At 31.0% G+C, this 22286-nt stretch overlaps 2 protein-coding genes across 4 annotated transcripts in view; one reads left to right on the forward strand and one right to left on the reverse strand.

Moving 5' to 3' along the window:
• Nucleotides 1-962: 962 nt before the first annotated feature.
• On the reverse strand, nucleotides 963-9396 carry LOC143082657 (radial spoke head 14 homolog). Its single transcript, XM_076258458.1, has 10 exons — nucleotides 9214-9396; nucleotides 7257-7362; nucleotides 6668-6754; nucleotides 5304-5438; nucleotides 4716-4792; nucleotides 4016-4164; nucleotides 3239-3355; nucleotides 2730-2844; nucleotides 2202-2264; nucleotides 963-1373 (listed from the first exon to the last, which is right to left on the reverse strand). Exons 1-10 carry the CDS (start codon nucleotides 9304-9306, stop codon nucleotides 1290-1292), a joined length of 1026 nt encoding a protein of 341 aa, XP_076114573.1. The 5' UTR covers nucleotides 9307-9396; the 3' UTR covers nucleotides 963-1289.
• Nucleotides 9397-9550: 154 nt separating this feature from the next.
• LOC143082658 (uncharacterized) overlaps nucleotides 9551-22286 on the forward strand; it is a 32860-nt gene continuing 20124 nt past the window's right edge. The window contains exons 1-5 of one of the 3 annotated variants that reach the window (XM_076258459.1): nucleotides 9551-9621; nucleotides 18866-18978; nucleotides 19328-19551; nucleotides 19931-19993; nucleotides 21713-21772. In XM_076258459.1, coding sequence (XP_076114574.1) covers nucleotides 18891-18978; nucleotides 19328-19551; nucleotides 19931-19993; nucleotides 21713-21772 — 435 coding nt within the window. In that variant the 5' untranslated portion in view covers nucleotides 9551-9621; nucleotides 18866-18890. The remainder of the gene's footprint in view (nucleotides 9622-18865; nucleotides 18979-19327; nucleotides 19552-19930; nucleotides 19994-21712; nucleotides 21773-22286) is intronic. The other 2 variants (XM_076258461.1, XM_076258460.1) reach the window with 2 other exon arrangements.

Here is a 22286-nt window from a genome sequence, read left to right on the forward strand (position 1 = left end):
GTAATAACTCCTAAAGTGGTCAACTGACCATTTTGATCATGAAACTTATTTGTAGATCTTACTTTGGTGAACATTATTGCTGTTTACGGTTTATCTCTATCTATAATAATATTCAAGATAATAACCAAAAACAGCAAAATTTCCTGAAAATTACCATTTCAGGGGCAGCAACCCAACAACGGAATGTCCGATTCATCTGAAAATTTCAGGGCAGATAGATCTTGACCTGATGAACAATATTACCCCCATGTCAGATTTGCTCTAAATGCTTTCGTTTTTGAGTTATAAGCCAAAAACTGCATTTTACCCCTATGTTCTATTTTTAGCCATGGCGGCCATCTTGGTTGGTTGGCCGGGTCACTGGACACATTTTTTAAACTAGATACCCCAATGATGATTGTGGCCAAGTTTGGTTAAATTTGGCCCAGTAGTTTCAGAGGAGAAGATTTTTGTAAAAGTTAACGCAGGACGACGACGGACGCCGGACGCCAAGTGATGAGAAAAGCTCACTTGGCCTTTCGGCCAGGTGAGCTAAAAAAGGAAATTCAGTTGTGGTATATATGTATGATGGTGCTGTATCACTCTTATTAGTTACCAAACTCTTCATGAAATGTATGTGAAATCTTTAGTTGTTGATAATAAACAGAAAGAAGTACACATAAACAATGTTTCATATTTTATATATAAAAATATTTATCACAGATATGACATCATAATTACATATGCATGATATGTAATACAATATGACAATGAATAACAAAATTGACATAAACATACTATTTTCCTGGTATGGAACATGACTGATTCTTTAAGAAATTTCAGTGAAATTATTTATAGAACAATCATATTTTTGTAAAATAATCATAACTCTAAACAGTTGGCATAAAATTTAAGATAGCACTGTAAAAAATAAGGATTCCATTAAAAGTGTCTCAATACAAAATATGATAAAATTGGCAGGAATTGTACAATGAATTTACTAAATATATAACAAAAACAAAAACATTAACATTCTTATATAAATCTTTGAACAAATATATATTATTGGTCTATATAAAAAGTTCTTTACATTCAAATCAAAATAGTTTATCTTAGAAATAAAAGATTACTTTCTTACAGTTCTTACATTAACAACAATCATATTCCTTTTATTCATAGCTTACAATTCATCAGTTCCCAAAGTTTCTCATAAGTCTGTTTACAGAAATTGGTTTCTATAAGAATATTGTTTTTTTCCTGAAGAAATTCAACAATGTCAGTGCAATTTTCTCCCCTAGAAGAAAACCATCTCAAGGTTTCCATGTGATCACTTTGACAGCAATATTGGCAGCTTTTACCACAGCAGGAATGGAATCTGTCGTTCTGTTTTTTATCTGTAATATAATAATTTTAAAGTTTAGTAAAGTATCCAACTTAAAATTAAGAATTACCTTTTAAGGAGGCTTGAAGGTACAAAAGTTTCATTACAAATATTATCTATTACACTACTAGTTGTTACTTTATTATATGCTACAAAAGTCAACCAAAAAATCAATTCGTTTTGGCCCCAAATGACTTTTAAAATGTTTATAGCATTGAAAAAGCTATAAATTATCTCCCTTTGGTGCAAAAATTCCCTTTTTATGGCACTCATATTGAAAATCTTTTTTAATTCATTGGTGACCTATAATTTTATTAATTTGTTTTCAAATAAGCTGTACTTAACCTAACAATTGTATAATTTAAGCGATTTCTGTAATTTAAAAGTTCTTTTTTTATTTCGATATTACGTCTATTTCTCCAATTTACTATCCAGAAAAAAAGTTCCTAAACAAAAATGCATGCTACATTGGAAGGCAGATTGCGAGCTTAAATGACTGGTGACCCCATTATTTTATTTTTGTTTTCTATCAAGTAAATGATAAAGTTCATTTATAGAAAACTATAGAGAAATCCTATATTTGAAAAAACATAGATTTTTACCCGGGAGCACCATTAACTGATAGATTAGCACTTTGTTTAGAAGTTCATTTAGTCTGTCAAACAGTTGAAATAAAGATATAATTCGAAATTTGAACACTGAAGAAAGAGTAAATAAAGTCTTTAAAGTGAAAGTAATTTAATCATATTTTTTATATTTTAAAAGTGATAAAAAAAAAGAAGGAAAATAGTGTGTGAAAAACTAATGATTGTTGTAAAATTAAAAATTAAAATATAAATACCTTTTCCACATGATCTAATAATACTTTTCTTCCTTCTGGTGCTTCTGATAAACATGTCAAAGCCTAAAAGTAGAAAACAAAAAAGTAAGTTAAAAGTATCCTCAACAAAACCTTTCAATGATAAAATACAATAATCTTGACATTGAATTTATTAGAAACGAGTGCACTCCTCTAGGAAAATAAAACTAACTACATGAAACTAATTGGCCCGCACACATATTGCTTTATCAATCAGATTCTCAGAATATGTTGCAATTTTCATTCCAAAATCACCATAATAAAACATTTCTCAAATTCCAAGAAGTTTTCCAAACTTAATAAACAAAAGAGAAGAAACTTAAATATTCTTGTTTCTTTTGTCTATAGCACAACAATCTCCATTATAATTTATGATCATTGTTGACCTTAATCTATTAAGATTTTTAGAAGAAAAAAAAAGGAACCCATATGCCAAACAATGAATGCATGATTCAGAATATTTTTTTCAAAAGTTGAAATAAAATCCAAATAAATGGGAGATAACTCTACCTTTAATGCATTTAGTCGAACTTCACTTTTCTCATCATCTACCAGATCCACCAATGGTTGAATTGCTTTTCCTTCATTTATTGCTGTGTATTTTCCTTTTGTTGTAATTGTTATCCTGAAAAAAAAAACATGTAATAAAATTGAATCTTCTTTTGAAGATGGTGTATGATAATTAGTAGAGACAAATGTTTAAATAACAGTGTATGATAATTAGTAGAGAAAAATGTTTAAATAACAAAGACTCAAAGTTGGAAGTTGAGGATTTGAAAACAAGATAATGTATCTTACAAAAACCACAAATCTATCATATTTTTCATGTCTGTGAACTATTATACCTGACTAAAATGGTATGAGATTTTCTGATTGTTGAAGGCCTTAATGTGACCAATGACTTTTAACATTAACATCATTTGAACTTGGGTGGACAGTTGTCTCATTGATATCATACCCTGTTTTCATATTTTTATATCCTCTACAGATCTATGAAAAGTTACCATTGTCTAACTTACATCATAAGTGCTCCTGCAGCATTAGCTCTGACATCAGCATCTTTATCCTTGAGAAGTTTGACTAATTCTGGAACTGATTTTACTTCAACTGCCTTATTTTTACCATCTAAAGGCACACTGTAAGCAAATAAATAAATTAGTTAAATAGTCTGTATTACCAGTACAACTGGCCACATATAGCATCACAGGACTAGAATTTACTAAAAAATTTAAAAAAGATTAAAAATTAAATTAAATTAAGGACCTATATATTATATATAGTTAAATTGGTGTATACTGGTAGAAAATGTATTTACACATTAGATTTGTTATTTTAAAGTTATGTTTACCATACCCGTAGCCAGGGGGGGTTCAGGGGGTTCGGACGAACCCCCCTTAAAATCAAATAAGCACTGTTAAAGTCAACGTTTTGTTCAAATTGTGACTGTTAAAGTCGAGTTCATAAGTCCAACGAACCCCCCTTTGGTAATTCCTGGCTACGGGCCTGTTTACTATTCTCAATATTCACTTATAATTGTTACCCTTAATATCAATAACGTATTTCAAGTTATGTCATGTCAGGTTTTTGTTGGCAGATAGGACCAAGGATTATCTTCCCTTCAATATTTTGTAAGATTCTGCCTTTTATCAGATTTTATGATTTTGAACATTTTCTTTGCTTTCAAAAAATAGTTTTACCTCTTTTCCCTGATTTAATACTTTGTATAAGCTCAACAAGGTACATGTATTTACTTCATCAAATAAACTAAATAATAAATGCAACCATGGTGACCTTACCTTAAATTCATGATATCTCTGGAAGCTTTGGCCCTTATTACAGGTGACTTGTGTTCTAAAAGTTTGGTGAACATTTCCATAGCTCCAGCTTTTAATGCTTGTTCTGTGTCAACTGCCATGCAAAAATGTAGGGTATCTAATATTAATATCTGAAAATAAAGATAATTTCTCTGTGAAATGATAGTGATTTTTTAAAAAGAATATTGGTTTTTCAAATACATTGGTAAAATAATCCTTAAAATAAGTTACTCAAAATAAAGTATGCATCATGAACTAAGAGACATAATTCTGTCAATTATGAATTTGTAGAAACAAATATTTGTTATATCTATTGTCATTTTAGCCAGGGTCTACACAGAAATTTATATTTACAGGTATTAATTATTTTGTAATAATGCACTCTTTGATAATTGTCCTTTTGATATTACCCAATAACATAATTAAAATTGGATTTTAAGAACAAGCATACATTTTAATTGTTCTTATTCAACTAAATACACAAACGTTCAAATGTTCAGTATGTTCAGCAGAACATTTAAAGAAACATGAATTCATTATCTGAACATACATGAAATTAACAGATAACAATGTCCAAGTCCCTCAAAGATTAAAGTTATCTAGCCAGAATAAATATTTGAATAAAAGTGTTGGTGTGGTACCGTAAACATATGTACCATTATTTTACTTTTAAAATACTTACTTTTATTTCTTCTGTTTCTAAAGATAACTTTTTAACTAATGTTGGTACTAATTTGGCATTTACTATTCCTTGTGCACCTGAAAGTAAACAAAATATTGTGTTAACCTACAGTATTAAAGATTACAAACAAATTTAACTGTTTCTGAGTTTGTTCATTGTATCAAATTATTTTCAGTGAACTCAAGTTTTGTTTCAACTTGTCAATTTATGCATATTCTTGGAAAATAATTATAGACTTTTGTAAAACAAATGATAGAAGTTAACAACTATGGGTTATTGTGCAGCCTTAATTTTCAGTGTTATTTTCTATTTGTTTAAATTCTTCATTTAGAAGACTAACTGCAAACAAATTAAATCTGCTAATAATTAAACAAACTTTCATTTTGGATTCATATCTATTACTGGGTATATCATGTTTCCTTTTTAAAAAAAAAATCACTATTGATTTCAATTTTAGTGTTATGATGATTTACTTATTGACATAATAAATTCATAAGATAAACTGAAAAATTTAAACTATTTATGTAAAACATAAAAAAAAGGTGCTGGAACCTTTTCATATAAATGTGGAGTGTATTTTTTATTTACCTAAGGGTGTTTCGGAGATCATTTCTATTGCTTGGTGTGCGTTTCTTCTAGCTACATCTTCCTTATCATCAAACAATTTAGATACTGGTTCTACAATTCCTTGTGCTAGAAAGGAGTCTCTTCCAATTGCATGTCCTATAGCAACAAAAAAACAAAATATTAATCTACTGAATTTAGGCATAGCTGTTTATTTCTAAGGCAAATTTCATGTGATAATTAAATGGAGAATGTACTCTTTTGGGACACAGATGATGCCCTAGTCTGCATATAATGTTATAGAGGGGGAAACCTCAAGAACAAAGGGATCCTACCCATATTCAAACTTTGTCTGAGTTGTGTGGTAATAGGCCTTGTGTACAAGTTTCATCATATTTGGTTGAGACTAACTAAAGTTATAAAATGGAAACCAATTTCGTCTGAAAAATCAGTCACAATTAATATAAAAATGGATCTTATCTCTACAAAGTTTTGACATAACTGTAACTTAACATCAATATAATACAATTTAATAAAAGTTTAATAAGATTCCCCTTTTTATCAATTGACTGGGGCATTCCAAAAGTAAAATTTTATGCCTGTATAAATTTAACATTGATGACAACACATGCTTTCCATGATGGATAGATAAAATTAATCAAAGGCTCCTAATATCATGCATATGGTTGTACATGTAACATAAAAATTAAACTATAAGAATTGATTCTTTTTGCACTTTTTAGGCTTGAAAAAATGTTGAACCTGCACACATTTATTGTACATTGAAGGGCTTCTTGTTTTTTGACAGCTTTAAATGTGTAAAACTCATTTAATTTACTTTAGCAAATGAAAATATTGTTGAACAAGAATGTGTCCATCGTACACGAATGCCCTACTCCCACAATTATTTTCTATGTTCAGTGGACCATGAAATTGGGATAAAAACTCTCATTTTGGCATTAAAATTAGAATTATCATATCATAGGGAACATGTGTACTAAGTTTTAAGTTGTTCGGAATTCAACTTCATCAAAACTACATTGACCAAAAACTTTAACCTGAAGTGGGACAGCTAGATGAATGGATGAACAGATGGAAAAACGGACGCACAGACCAGAAAACATAATGCCCCTCTACTATCGTAGGTGGGGCATAATAAAAATACTGTATTGCAAGCTCTCTACTACATGTTGTAATAACAATTTCGCTTTTATATTAATGTCATAACATTTTTTTTCAATGTTTAAGATCATTTTTTATCAATTTATGTATTAGTACTGATGTGCATAAAAAGTCTTCTTTAAATTTTAAGGTACATGTCTCATGTGTTTTTTTTTTTTTTTTTTATGCAAATGTAATATTATTTACTATGACTTCACTAAACACACCTCCAATTACAAACAAACATTCTGTAGCTTTTTGTCGAACTGTAAGATCTGTGTCTGATAACAGTTTCTTCAAACTCTCAGCAGTGCCTGTATAGAGAAAAATCTTCAATTGATCAATCATTATTTAGCAGACAGGCAAGTAAAAATAGCTTTTAAATCAATATCATTTCATCGCAATAAGTGCTGTATTTTTTGGTAAATTAAAAAAAAAGAAACAATTTGCTTCTGGTTTGAAACTTGTTATTCTTATATATATTCTAGGTAGGGCTGAATGAACATTATTGCAGTTTTATAAACATATATTTTACTTGTGTTAAAGGTTATAACTTATAGGTTATATTGGAAATATGTGTTAATGATTTATTAAATACTTTTGACAACCATTTGTAAATCACACAAATTGTGTTTTTTTGTTTTACCACACTGTAAATTAACCTCTTCGGCAAATTATACTTTCATAAGATGCTTTTGGTAACTTTTTTAATTGTGGCATTTAATGTTTATACTTTCTTTCAAAACTTGTTTCCATATAAATACACTTTATCTATGAATTTACAATACAGGTACAATGTACATAATTCTAACATACCGATGGCCAGAGCTTCTGCTATATGTTCAGGGTCATGTAGGTAGTCACATAATGACATAACAGCCCTCTGTCTGACAAGTAATGTGGAATCATTTAATTCTCTGTTCTGAAAGTAAAAAAAATGTCAATATTTTAATATGACAGTACATTTTACAAAATTAATAGCCTGTACCAAATAACGTTCTTCCTGTTTTAAAAATATTTTTTACCATGTTTACTAAAAAAAAGTCACCAAAAGGATTATATGGCAACCATATATGTATATCTTTTTTTTTTAAAATAAAATAAAGATAAAAGATCTAATACTTCTTATATCTATGTTATGGACCAAACCAATGATAAAAAGGAACAGACACAGTCAGAAAGTCTACTCCATAACATAACTACATGTAAGGAGTAGGCTTTAGTAGTGTCTTGGCTTGAATAATTTGTATTAAACATGTTGTACATGTATATCTATTATTTTATCTTGCAGACAGTACATTAAGCCATATCATTATAGACATCCATTGTCATTTAAGCTCACAAGTACAGTTGTTAACAATAGAAATGTACAAGACATGTGTTAATTTCTTTGCCATGGATTATAAATACACCTAATTGCTATTTGGAAATCTCTGCCGGTTGACACAAGTAGATGGACATGAGAATCTGCGCTGCTTGAACTATTGACGTCAAACAACAATTACTTTTCCATTGTCGCATCAGATATTTTGTATTATGATGTCAGAATTTTACGGGAACCTTTGAGATGTTCAGTTATGACGGACAAATAGCAATTAATGTAGAACAGACTTGTTACTGTAATTAGTAAGCAATAGGTCTTTACTCTTCATTGTAGTTATGTACATGATGTATACATTATGTATCTATTTATCAGTTATTGTATATATAGAAAAACAATACATTGTCTTATTTTGTTACATTTGTACAAATTATTTAGGGTAAAAACTATCATTTTTTAAAATTTCCCAAAAACTGCATATTTAATTGCAGTCATATATATAAAACTCTAGGTATCGGGACAGTTCGCCCTAATAACATGTTCGCCCTAGGTCCGTTCGCACTGAGTTCGTTCGCCCAGAGTCCGTTCGCCCTACTATAAAAATATTAATATTCAGGGCATTGAAGTTGAATAAACTTATTCAGATTTTTCTATGGTATATATATATCATGTATATTCTTGAAATTTATAGAAACCTGATTGAAATATTTAAAAGTTTATGGCTTATTTATGATCATTAATAAATGTTCAATTACAAAATAATTCGGATAACTGATTATTGTTAAACTTGTCTTTTGATGGATTAATAATAAAAACAAATTATGAAACGGATTTACAAGTTCATTTATTTATCATGTTTATACTGCATACTTTCGTGATTGACTGATTACAATTATTTTGTTAACAAATATCAGAGACATATAATACTTTGTATTGTATGTCTCTGCAAATATCAATAAAGATAAATACATTGTATTCCAGTATTCTACTCTGCAAATCAAAGGGAAAATGATAAATTGATTGCGGCAATATAAATATTCTGTCAATTTTTTCAACAAACTTTAACATATTTTATTCAAATACTTAAAATAATGTGACTAGACAACAATTAAAAAAAAATAATAATCAGGGCGAATGGACCATGGGCGAACAGGTATCAGGGCGAACAGGTACTAGGGCGAACATGTACATGAATCAGGGCGAACGGACCCGGATTCAAAACTCTACAGAAACGCACTGTCTACCTAATAAACAAGGCGATATATATGGTCAGTGACTGTATATCGCATATGAATATAAGGTCAATGCAATTTGACTGCACAAATAGCACAGTTGCATTATATATTTTCATATACATTATACACATGTACAACTGTACAATGTATATATAATTACATGTCACTGTGCTGATGAGCATTATTATTTAAACAAGTCTAAAGTTAAGTTATTTACCAGTCTGGGAACTGCTCTGTCTCCATAAGCTAATGGTGTTCTTGTTGGGTCAATATGTGGAGGATATTTGGCTGAAATAACTGTGTGTGCCATTTTCAAAGGATGTTTTCATAAAAACAACCAAACTGTTACAAACAAGCTGTTTATATTGACCAACTTCCGCTTGGTCGTAACTATGGTTTGGCGCAGGTCGGCACTTGTTTAGACAAAGCTAGGAAGAATTAATAAATGTTTGATCATGTTTACCTGGTTTAATTAAACTTATTTCGTAACAATGATTAATTACTGGACAATTAATTGATTAAATAAGTAATATAAAAAAAATATGAGTAGTTTCGTACAAGGAAAAACAAAATGGTCAGCAGCAGCGGGAAGATTTAAAAAGTGTTTAAAACCCTTTCTTTATAAGTAATTTGAATGACACAGATTAATTATTTTTATCATTAGAAACAGGCCAACTTTGTCTGTCTAATATATTAGACAAATATTCCTGTATGATTTATTAAGGTTGCTTAAATTTTAATGCAAATGAAAACACATAAGGATGAGAATGGAAACAGGGAATGTGTTACAGAGACACAATAACCAGACAAAAGAGAAAACAAAAGCGCCTATTAGGCCACCTACACAGCGAAGAAATCCCACACACATGGGCAGGCTTCTGTTGGCCCCTAAACAAAAATGTGTACTAGTTCTTATCTCAGGTTCTTATAGACAAAATTGTATGTAATATCATGGAAGTATTATATTGACAGGAACTCCAACAAAAAATTAGCACATTCCCATCCCACTGATTTCTTTAAGAAAATAAAAGGTTCTGACCAAGGGTCCGGAAACGGTCATATATGCCAGTCTTGACCTAAACTGAAAGTATTTTGTCCTAAATGAGTAATTGGGATTTAGGACAAATTTTATTTTTTTACAGAAATAATTTCGGTCATTCAATGTCATTTCGTTGAGATCGAGTTTCTAACATGGTCTAAATCGCCATTTTGAACTTATTTTTTGTTTGTTATCCTTTTCCTGTAATAAAACTGCCACTCAAGTAAAGTGTTTAATAATCCTGAGGGCCCTCCTAATAACTATAGTAATGCCTCTGGGAAATATTGCCTAATGATCGCTAATCTCTTTACCTGTGTTTTTAATTAATTTTTTTATTGATCACGAGCTCAGAACTAATATTTTAAAGAAATTAAAAGTTCATAACAACTGTCTGCATTATTTTATTACTTTTCTCAGCTTAGACAATTGTCAATTCTGATTTAAAATTAAATTAAAATTAAATTAATTTACATAGAACAAAACATTGTTTCACTACAAACACACGTGCTTTGTTTACTAATACGCATGCTTGAAATTCTATTCCGCAAATTAGACACTAAATCGTAAATTAAAAATGATTTCATGCTAAATTAAACAAGTCCAACTATTATAATTAATATTCAAACACTATAAAGGTAAAACAGTTAAAAAGCCGACGATTTCCTGTGAATTTGATAAACAAAACTAATCCCGGAAATGAGTCCGGAATTGGTCGTTTAACTATTGTCGTAAAACATCCGGTTATAATTTTGGCTTCAAAATCGAAAGAAACGTAAGCGAAGTTTGAGAAATTTATCGTTTTGAGTCATTAAAATCATTTTATTTTTAAACTGTTGCCTTCCTTTTATTGCTCAAGATCGATTTTAAGGGAAATGGTAGGGAAATTTCTGAAGTAAATGCGATGCAACAGTTAAAAACAAGTTCGTTAATGCTACGAGTTTGACTGTATGAGCATACACACAATCTAAATTGTTTGAAAAAGGGCACCAACTTTTTTTAGTTATCCCAAAATGACCGAAATTAGGTGAAAAAATTTCCGGATCCTTGGTTCTGACTCAGTTTGTCAAGTACGTGATAACTCCTTTGTGGGGTATCTGTGATGCCGCCTTCGCCTGTTCTTTTAACTGAAGCTGGTCTTCTCACGTGATTTGATATCGATTGTCTTATCTACCTACCAATGTAAATAAACACGGAAACTCCCGTGGTTATTTGTGAATTGCCACATGAAAAACAGCACCTGTTTCCGTTCAATAAATGAAGAACAATGCTGAAAAGATCGAAAAAATCGGTCCATATTTAACAGAATGACATAAGAAAATTAACAACTTTCGGAAAAAGGGCAAGCTTATTTTTAGTTTTGTTGAGTATGTTTTAATCATTGGAACTTGGAAATCGGGAAATATCCGATTATGAAAATTACATGATTCTGAAGTAGAGTGTTAATAGAAAATAATGTGATGCGCTTGTAGTGTGCCAGATAACTCAAATTTTAGTTTAAAGATTGTAAAATTTTATCGAGTGTTACACAAATATTTATGGTTTTCTCTATAGTAAAATGTTATGAACTTATTTATCAAATATGTTTTAAAGACTAAAAGAGGTTAATAATTACACGCATATGTGATGACCTCTACATAGCAATATCAGGTTACGAGACATGCAGATGAATTGTTACACCTTTTATGATAATTCCAAAGTTGTAAACACCTTAAACATTCAACCTAGTCCGAGATTACTCGATCTGACGTCTGACAGATTTATTTTTACGGATGGCTTTTAATATTTCTGGATGCATTTAAAGAACGATCAGGGGTGTGGAAATACTATGCCCGACTCGCCCGACTCGTACATTTGAACAACCGGACAAGTTATTATTTTTGTCTTGGTTGCCCGTGGACAAGTAAAAAAATATACAAGACAAAGTTCAAATTTAACAAAAACATGAAATTCAAAACATATAAAGATGTTTAATTTAGTGTAAACATATTTCATTAATTATATTCAGGTACATACATAGGCATTTACATAATAATACATGTGAAATAATTAATAGGATCCAGAAGCAAGCTCTTAGCTTATATTAATCCGTTTCCTAATAAGAACATTTCATATTGTAATACTCAAGGAGTAAAATGTTATAAACTAACAATGTTACACTAGATGGAAAGAAAAAAAAACATATAATAAGGTTGTGACACACAAGAAAGAAGAAAAAAATATACATCGGAAATTCAATAATAAAGTGTATGTTTCTGAACGGACACAATTATTTAAGATATAAGTATTACTTGTTGAACAAGATGTGTGCTATCATATGACAAATCTTTTACTACTGAGTATAAATGTTTGAACTGCCAAGAATATTTCAATGTTTTGTTAGTAGCTGAAGTCCGTTGAACCGTGTAGCAAGATTTCTTCCGACAAAAAATGTATTATATTGATATTATAAAAATGCTGTTCACGCATAATGTGAAAACGGGGGCAGTGCAACAAGTAGTGCGCTGTCGTTTCTATAGCACCACATAAACAAAGTGGCGAATCCACTATATTTTTAACAAACAGATGATGATTTAGAGAACTGCATTGCATACGAAGTCTTGAGTAATAAATTTGACCCAATCGCTTACCAATGTAAAAATAATTTGGAGGTTTAATCGCCCGAGACTGGACACAATTTCTGAATGCTCCCACCGAAGTACTGGTCTTAGCATTCTCAGGGAGGAGATTCCATGAACGTACAGTTGCCGGTAAAAAATAATTTGAATACAGGGCTGTTCTTGTTCGAACAGGGGGGATTAGGGACGAGTTTCTCGTATTATGACTATGTATGGTTGCATGGGACTCTGGAACTAAGGTTGATAAATATTCCGGAGTAATATTATTTTTCATCTTGTAAAAATAAATTAACCTGTGGGACTCCCTTCGATCTTTAAGCTTTTCCCAACCCGTTTCGAGATATAATCTCTCTAGGGACACCAACCTAGTACCCCCAGTTACGATCCTGGCAGCCTCTGTTTGCACTTTTTCAATCTTATCAATCAAAAGATGTGTGTTGTTGTCCCAGATGACATCAGCATATTCTAATAATGGTCTTATATATGTTAGGTATATTGTCTCGAGTGTCCGTCTGTCAAGGATAAATTTAAATTTTCGTAGAACATTCAGTCGTTTGTATGCCTTTTCGGTTATTACATCAATATGTTTATGCCAAGTGCCATCGTTTGAAATATGTAATCCAAGGTGTTTATGGGTTGATACCTCAGTTACAGTTACGTTGTCCATGTTAAGTTTTGGATGATCAGGTTTGTGAAGTTTCCGTGAAATTGTCATGGTCTTTGTTTTCTGAGGGTTAAAGGTCACTAGCCAATCTGAAGACCATCTATGGATTTTTGCGAGATCACTATTCAAGTTGTTTGCTGATTCTCGGGGGTCATCTACTATCAAATATAAACTTGTATCATCAGCAAACAACTTAATAGTAGACTGTATATCAGATATGATATCGTTGATAAATATCAAAAATAAAAGAGGACCCAGGATCGACCCCTGGGGTACCCCAGCCATTATATTGCCCCACTCGGATGATACACTATTAATTACAACCCTTTGCTTTCTATCAGATAGATAATTTTTTACCCATGCCAAAACAGAACCTTTAATGCCAATAGCTTCTAATTTCCGTAACAACCCCTTATGCCAAACTCTGTCAAATGCCTTACTTATATCACAAAAAATTACTCTAATTTCTTTCCCGTCATCTAATGCCTTCCCAAACTCATTTGTAATATTCAGCAATTGATTAATGGCTGAGTCCCCTAGGGTGAATCCTGATTGGTTGGGTGTGATTATCTGGTTAGCTATTAGATAATTATGAATATGCTTAAAAACACATCTTTCCATGACTTTTCCGATAACGCTTATCAATGATATCGGTCTATAGTTTCTATAGTCACTTGGAGAGTCCTTCTTAAATACAGGGGTAACATTAGCACATTTCCAGTCGGAATGTTTAATTTATGTAAAAGAAACCAATGTTCAGCAAGTAAAAACATCAATGTTCATGACGATAAATATTACATGATACCGGAAATAGATCGATAACCAAAATAAATAAGATTAAGTATGCGAAGAGTCGCGTAACATTGCATTGGCTTTGTCCATTGACCCTGGATCGTCGATTAAGTTTTATCCATCATTTACCGGAAGTGTCATTTCTTTAAATTTTGTATCGAGATTCAGATTGGCAAATACTTAATAAAAAGCTGGGCAAGCAAGACAAAAAGAATCATGAGTCGAGTAGAAAACCTTAAATGCAAACGGAGGACACAGAGTATTTAAAAAGAAAAAAAAAAAAAACGGAAGCGAGAATTTCAGACATCGAGGATATCAGATTGCCCCTGGCTATCTATGGAAATTCGGAAAATAAATTAAGTTTTTGTCTTATTTATAGATGAAAAGTCAACATTATGTGTTGTCAAACTGGTAAATAGAAGGGACGCTTTAAAGCACATCAAGACAATAATAAATAATCAAGAAAAAACAAGTGTGTCTGTTGAGAGAAACACCACAAAATCAATATTTTTTCTATTATTTAGTTTACATTTCTTCAATCACTGTCCTCAAATTTAGTATATTATGTACCTACTGGCTACAATTTTTATTCCAAAACTGCTGCAAAATTGTCCTTTACTATGTCATTTCATTGGTTGGTTTGCTGTTAGGTTTCTGTTCCATTGATGTTAACCCATTTCCTACTGTCCTAATTTTTTACAGATTTAAAACAAATGGATTTCATTTGTTTATTATGCACATTAGTGCTAAGTAAGAATCATGTATTAGCTAACAAGAAATACTTCAATATTTATTGGGATCATCAGGGCAAGTAAATTTTTTTCCGGACAAGTAAAATTTTGAGTTTTACTTGCCCAGGGACAAGTTCTCACAACAAGTATTTCCACACCCCTGACGATCACCATGATGGGCCCTATGCAGTTTAATTTTTTTTTATCATGGAAACCAAATTAGAATTTATTTATGTGTTTAAAAGCTTAACAGTTCTGAACTGTGACATCTTACACCGTATGCTCTAGCAATTTATGTTTCTGTTTCTTGTTTAATTGCATGAAATATTTCCCATTGAACTTTCAGTAAACAATAAATCAAAATATTTGATATTTTTTTCGGATCAAAGCTCTTTAACCCCGTCCCCCCCCCCCCCCCTTGACCAACTTTTGGATTAAAGTTTTGTTGGAAATTCTTTCATTAAACACTTCATTAAAATATTTGTCAAAGTTAGCAGTAAAACGCGATAATAATTACTGATAAAAACTTTTCCGTTTACTTTACATGAGAATTTTATGATTTTCAAGCCTAACATGTATATAACAGTTACGCGTGTTTAGCCAACGGCTCTCTCATGAATAAAAATCTTACTAATTTAAAATTGATTGCAACTTAAACTGAAATGTTTATGGCTTGTGAGTATTTTTACTTTTCAGCTTTTTTTGTTTTTGTTTTTTTATTTGGTGAAAACAGTCGCGGGGATTTCGTTTCTTTTCTTTTTATTTGTTTTTAAACAGCAAAACCCGTAAAAACTGACATATTTGTCATTCACATGGTCGGTAAATGTCATTTCCTTGACAATTAAGTACACATCCGGTTATTTCGGTATGTTCCGTAATTACGATCATTCATGCGGTTCCAAAAATTTGATCGGAACCGATGCATCCATAAGACATGTCGAGTTAATCAACAGATACTTAACGATTTTGCGGCATCGCACTATGAACGTTTGAAGTCTGCTTGTTTGAGTTCCTGTCAATATAATACTTCCATGGTAATATCAAGGATTTGTAATATGGAATTATATATAGATAAATTTATTAAAAGCTTCCCAAACCCATTTCATAGAACTTGTGAGCATTTATATCATTTAGTTAAAAGGTGGCTCATGGGTACAAAAATTTCAGCCAAAAAATGAACCTTTATTTTTTCATTACAAATTTTATTTATTACACTATTAGTTATTACTTTATGATATGGTAAAAAAATCAACCCAAAAAATCGATTCTGTTTGGCCCCAGATGACTTTTAAAATGTTTATATCATTGAAAAAGCTCCAAATTATCTCCCTTTGGTGCAAAAATGCCATTTTTTGGCATTAAATTTGAAATATCTTTTTTAACTCATCGGTGACCTATATTTTTTATTATTGTTTTCACATAAGCTGTACATAAACTAAATAATTGTAAAATTTAAGCGATTTCTGTAATTAGGTTATTTTTTTTATTTCAATATTACCTCTATTTCTCCTATTAGTTCTACAGAAAAAAAGGACATTAACAAAAATGTATGCTTCTTCCGGAGGCTGATTGTGAGCTTAAATGAACGGTGACCCCATTTTTTTATTTCATTTTTCTTTTAAGTAAATGATAAACATTGATAAAGTTCATTTATAAAAAAATATAGCGAAATTCTATATTAGAAAAAAAAATTTGATTTATACCCAGGAGCCCGCTTAAGGACTTTTATCATGTCAGCAATAAATCATTTTATGTGTAAAACATGGCATGCCTGGGATTCAATGTTTTACAATGCAATATTGTTCCATGAAATCCCTTTATATCGATCACGAATTCATTTATATATATTTATATATATATATATATGTAAGACTCAGATCAACATCCGTTTCTCAAATCTACATCCAAATTTGACGTCACAATAAAATATCCTTCCAAATACACCTTATCGCTATTTGTCCGCCATTACTGTATATCACACAGGTTCCCGTAAAATTTTGACGTCATAAAGCAAAATATCTGTCGCCACAATGGAAAAGTGATTGTTGTATGCGTCAAAAGTTCAAGCGGCTGGGTCAGCCGTGATTAGCGATAAGGTATATCGACGGCCAATTTCTGCATATCTAATCGACCTCCATTTTTTTGGCTTCTCTAAGGCCAAATAAAAATATATGTGTGGTTCCATTAACCCGACCGTCCGACCGACCCTAGTTAAAACCCCCTGACCCAAGACCTTTTTTTTTCATTTCTGAAAAATAAATTTTCAAACGATCAAATTTTGAGCATTGTGAATTAAAATAATTAAATTCATAGATTTCTGTCATCTCAATTTCCATCACTAGTATCTGTTATGGCTAAAATGCAACAATTCATAACAGAATGCAACAAAATTATCTAAAAATGTATCATGACTGTTTATTTTACAACCAAACACATGTAAAAATGACGGACTTCCGGTTGGGGCGTGTATAATACCGGAAACAATTTCAGTAAACACACGATTTTGACATTCAAAAAAAAAATTAAAAAAAAAAAAATTGCCGACCTACCGACCCTGTTTTTTTTAAGTATGTAACTGGAACCACACATATATTTTTATTTGGCCTAATCAACATCCAATTTTTAGCTTCTCTAATCAACGTCCGTTTTGGACACAGAATACACAATTGACCAGAACCGACAGCTGCTAAAACCTTTAGACCTTTAAACATATTATGTGTGACAAATAGGTTATATTTTTTTAAAAAAAGAAGTTTTTTTAAAAAGATTTATAACATACTAGACTAAATATGTACACAGGTCGTGATATAATTTTTATTGGAGATTATATAAAAAGATGGAGATGGGCTATGACATAAATAATGTAATCAATTCAATTTATAAAAAAAAAATCCGAATAACAAATATAACCAATGAAAACTACTGCACTGCAGGCCCATAAGGAATATGTTGGGGTTAAACATGTGTGTGAGCACTTAACCTAGAACAGTTGTGTAACAACACAACATAAAACATAATTCCAATTTTCTTACGTATATACCTCGCGCTATACATGCATGAAATATTTACCACTGGATGTTAAGCAACCAACAATCAATCAATCTTGCGTATATGTTTCACTTCAGGTGTAAAACTCAAAAATTTGTTTAAAAATATCTTACAGAGTCCGAATTATCTAACTGAAAAACAATTGGCTGTACTTCTTTATTTTGTCTTTTGTTGAAGATTGAATAATGTCCTCTAGATGTTGTTTGGTTTTCTTTGTTGTTAGGTTTCTTTCTCCTTGACATCCACTTACATGCATGTCATTTATTAACATGAATAGGAATGACTCACTACTATCATGACTATGTAGATCGATTGGATTAACTTTTTATCAAGATAACTTTAATGTACATGATAAAATTGAGAAATGAGACAACAGCCGAAGGCCACCAATGGGTCTGAAATGCAGCAAGAAACTCCCGTACCCAGAGGTGACCCCTGAACAAATATGTATACTAGTTCAGTGATAATGGACGTCATACTAAACTCCAAATTATACACAAGTAACTAAAATTAAAAACCATACAAGACTTACAAATGCCAGAGGCTCCTGACTAAATAATACCCATTCGGGTTGAAAAAAAATCTATATGGAAAGTATGTGTAAATGTTTGAACTCTACTTGTACATGTATGAGTGTAAACAATTTAGTCCAGTAATTTATTATTTATTGATATTGCACATCGATTAAATAAGACTACAATCAATCGGGCGAACTTTTGTCAATACATGCAGATACATCAGATGTCGATTAGAGTTTTAAAATATTGGACGTCCATTTGAAAATGTGACGTCAGATTTGGACGTCGACTTGAGAAACGGCTGTAGATTTGAGGAACTGACGTCGATTAGAGGCCAGACGTCGATCTGAGTCTAACATATATATACATATATCATTTGTTTATTTGAACTATCATTTAAAATCAATACACTTTACCATGTTTACAGTTTTAATGTATAAATTATATGTTTTTGTGTTTAAGAATATGACCTCTAACACAATGTCTAATGGGAAAGAAAAACAGAAAAAGGTATAAAGACCCAATTTTATCTGAAATAGAAGAAAGAGAAAGAATCAAGCAGTCTGTGCTACAAGGTAACTAACTATATCTTCCCAGTATTTCTTTAAAAAACTAAAGTGTCTTCTGTATTTTGTTTTACTGTTAGGTTGCTGTCCTATTGACTAATACCACACATTCCTTTTTATTTATCATGTTTATGTGTGTAAACTCATACACGCACAAACATCTTGCTTTTTTCAAATTTTTCATTCATTTTGTACTTTGAACTGATGCTATATTTTGAATTTGTATTAACAGACATGACAGATTTTACTTTTCGATTTCTTTACCATCAATTTTTTAAAACATATTTGAAATGATCACTGCAGTGCTCGTTATATAAGAATGCGTTCAATTTTGATGGTTTTCTTTTTTTTCCCGAAGTTTTCAGAGCAAGGTATTCAGTACCAAGTAGTAGTGGAGCTATAGTCATTGGAAAGGATCAACCAAGTTGTTTAGACCTTACAAAGAGCAATACAGTTCATGAAGTGGCAGGAGAGAGCTCATCTAGCATGACCGAGTCTGAATCGTCTACTAGTTCTGATAAAAAGACAAACAAAAAAAAACGAAGAAGGAAAAGACAAAAACCACAGAGAAAAGTGAAAAAGGTGAAACCAGAAATTTTGATTAAATCTGTAGGGTTTTTTTTGTCATTGAAGGATTTTCACATTTTCAAAATGCACATTTTATGCATATTTGAACATATTGTTAAAAAAGTACATGAAAGAAAAGAAATCAAATTATTACTAAAAAATGATATTATTCATTATCTTGCATAAAATATATGTTAAACATGCTTTCAATAGAGAGTGTTTTCCTTATTCTCAAGTGTTGAAAACAAAGTGAAACTGCAGAGGGGTTTTATTCGTAAGTTAACCTGCTGAATCTAGCAGTGAAATAAATGTTGAAAACAAATCCAGTTAGACAGCATGAAAAATAATAAATTAAATGCAAAATGTTTTTTCTTTATTTTTCATTTCTGTTCAGGTAGAAACGACAGACAGGCATGATGTTGCAAAGCATCTAAAGATAGCAAATGATGTTAGTCATGTAAGATTTTAGTTAAGTCAATACTTTTGATTCAATTATTGTAGGATTTAATAATGTCCCCAATGAAAAAATGTCGACTGGACACATTTTCATAGTTAAAACTGTCCATGGACAATATTTACATATTTAAATGTGTCCTGGACACAATTTCCTATGAAAATATGTCCTCAAGTATGAAAAAGTGTCCATGAACATGGACATTATCCACTACCATAATATTGTCCAGGGGGACATTTTTTCACAGGACATTGTGTCCACCAGGGCATTTTTTTATATAATTAAATGATATCCATTGCCTTGTTATTACTGGCTGCATTTTTACTTTTAATTGCAAATTTTAATTAATTGTTACATTGACATAGAGTTGTCTCATTGGCACTCATACCACCTTATCTTCATATTTACAAAAATGTATAATTATATACTCAAACTCAAATAGTAACAGATGCCGTACAGTATTATTTTCCTTGAAGGACACAATTTAATGACAAATACTACAAAAATGTTTTCTGTAGATGGACCATATTTCATAACTGTTGCTGTAAAATGCTGTCCACTAATAGGAGACAATATTTCATGGCAATGGACATTATTTATTTTGAATTGCCTTCTTCTTTGACATAATAAATATAGTAAAGTCCTTCAGATTTAATTTTACACTTCCTTCTTATTGTTATTCTTTCATTGTCATTAGCATTTGCTGGAAATTTCTTGGAACTTAAATTTCTCTATATTTACTTCCATTCATTATTTGTTGGTTTACATTTATATATCAATCAATTTCTCATCAATCCATCATATTTTAATTAAAATTCAAGTGTAATAAAACTTTTTAATGACCTTAAGTAGTATTACTTCCCTTGGAGGACACAATTTAATAGCAACTACTATGACAATTTGTCCTGTGGGTGGACACTATTTTATATCTTTTGCAGTAAAATCTGTCCATTTGAGGGACACTATTCCATGGCAATGGACATTTTTAAATACCAAAACTCTATGAAAAACTGTCCTCATGAACACTTTTTCACAGGACACTATTATGTCTTACATATTAACCCAATTGTAAATATAGAAGTTTTTGCAATGTTTTATCATTGTGAAAATTGCCACAGGTTTAATAGGTTTTGCAAAACATTAACTTTCATTTAAAATTATTATAGTATTATAGTTTGTACATGTTGTATGCAGTGTTTCCTGAAATCTGAATAATTAATCAATATGATTTTCCCATTATTCGACAATGATCCAATAATAAATGCCCTCAGACTTTATTTTAATTTACAGTAGTATGTAAAAAATACCAGAAATTTAAAATCAAAAGCAGAGACCTTCATGTTATGTGATTGTATTTAATAGATATTAATATGAGTGTTTTTTATTGAATAAGAAAATGGAGGTATTCATAAATGCTCATTACAAGTGTTTGAAATCTGGTGTATGAAAACTTTATGGACCAGTGTCTGACAATATATCTAAAGGACTCATAACAACGAACGTTTCACACATGGTGTTGATGCTGAATTATCATTGAAGACCATGCATACATTGACTAGTTGTTGTCTTTTGTATTTTTGTTTGTTTTAGTTTGGCATTGACATTGACACCTCATCCATATATAAATGAATAAAAAGGAGGTAATTGTGTACATGGTTTATATGCAAATATGGTAGGGGGCTAAACACTGTTACATTGTAATAAATATTTCCTTTCTTTCAGATATTGAGACCAACTATAGATTCATCTAAAGTTAACAGTATATGTCAAAACAGATTGACCGTACGTGATATCTATTTGAAATATTTTATTTAATTATGCTTACATTTAGAACATGTGTGAATAAGATACAAATACATTTTTGATATACCACATTCTTACTAACTGTTACATGTGATATCAGACAACAATGTCCGAAAAAATCTGACAACAATGTCGTGAAAAAAAGTAAATTTTGACCATTTTTCATCTTTTTTCTTCTTTTACTGTTAAATTTTTAAATAAAAATTATTGGTAAATTGTAATAGTTTGCTGTGCCCTGCATGGACAATGATCTTCACAAGTTGTAAGCATGAAAAGAATAAGTCTTGCATATTAAGAGGCCAATCAATTATAGTTTATGTATTTTAGGCAGGGTTCGACACTAACGCTAGCCCGCTAGCCCGAGACTAGTAACTTTTGTATCGGGCTAGTAAATGTCCGTGGCGCGGTAGCCCGAGGGGCTAGTAAATTTAATTGTCATTGAACATCAATCTGTTGTACTTTAGGCAAAGTACAGTCCTAAATACCGGTCATA

The sequence above is a fragment of the Mytilus galloprovincialis genome, chromosome 7 (assembly GCF_965363235.1).
Source record: "Mytilus galloprovincialis chromosome 7, xbMytGall1.hap1.1, whole genome shotgun sequence".
Taxonomy (NCBI): domain Eukaryota; kingdom Metazoa; phylum Mollusca; class Bivalvia; order Mytilida; family Mytilidae; genus Mytilus; species Mytilus galloprovincialis.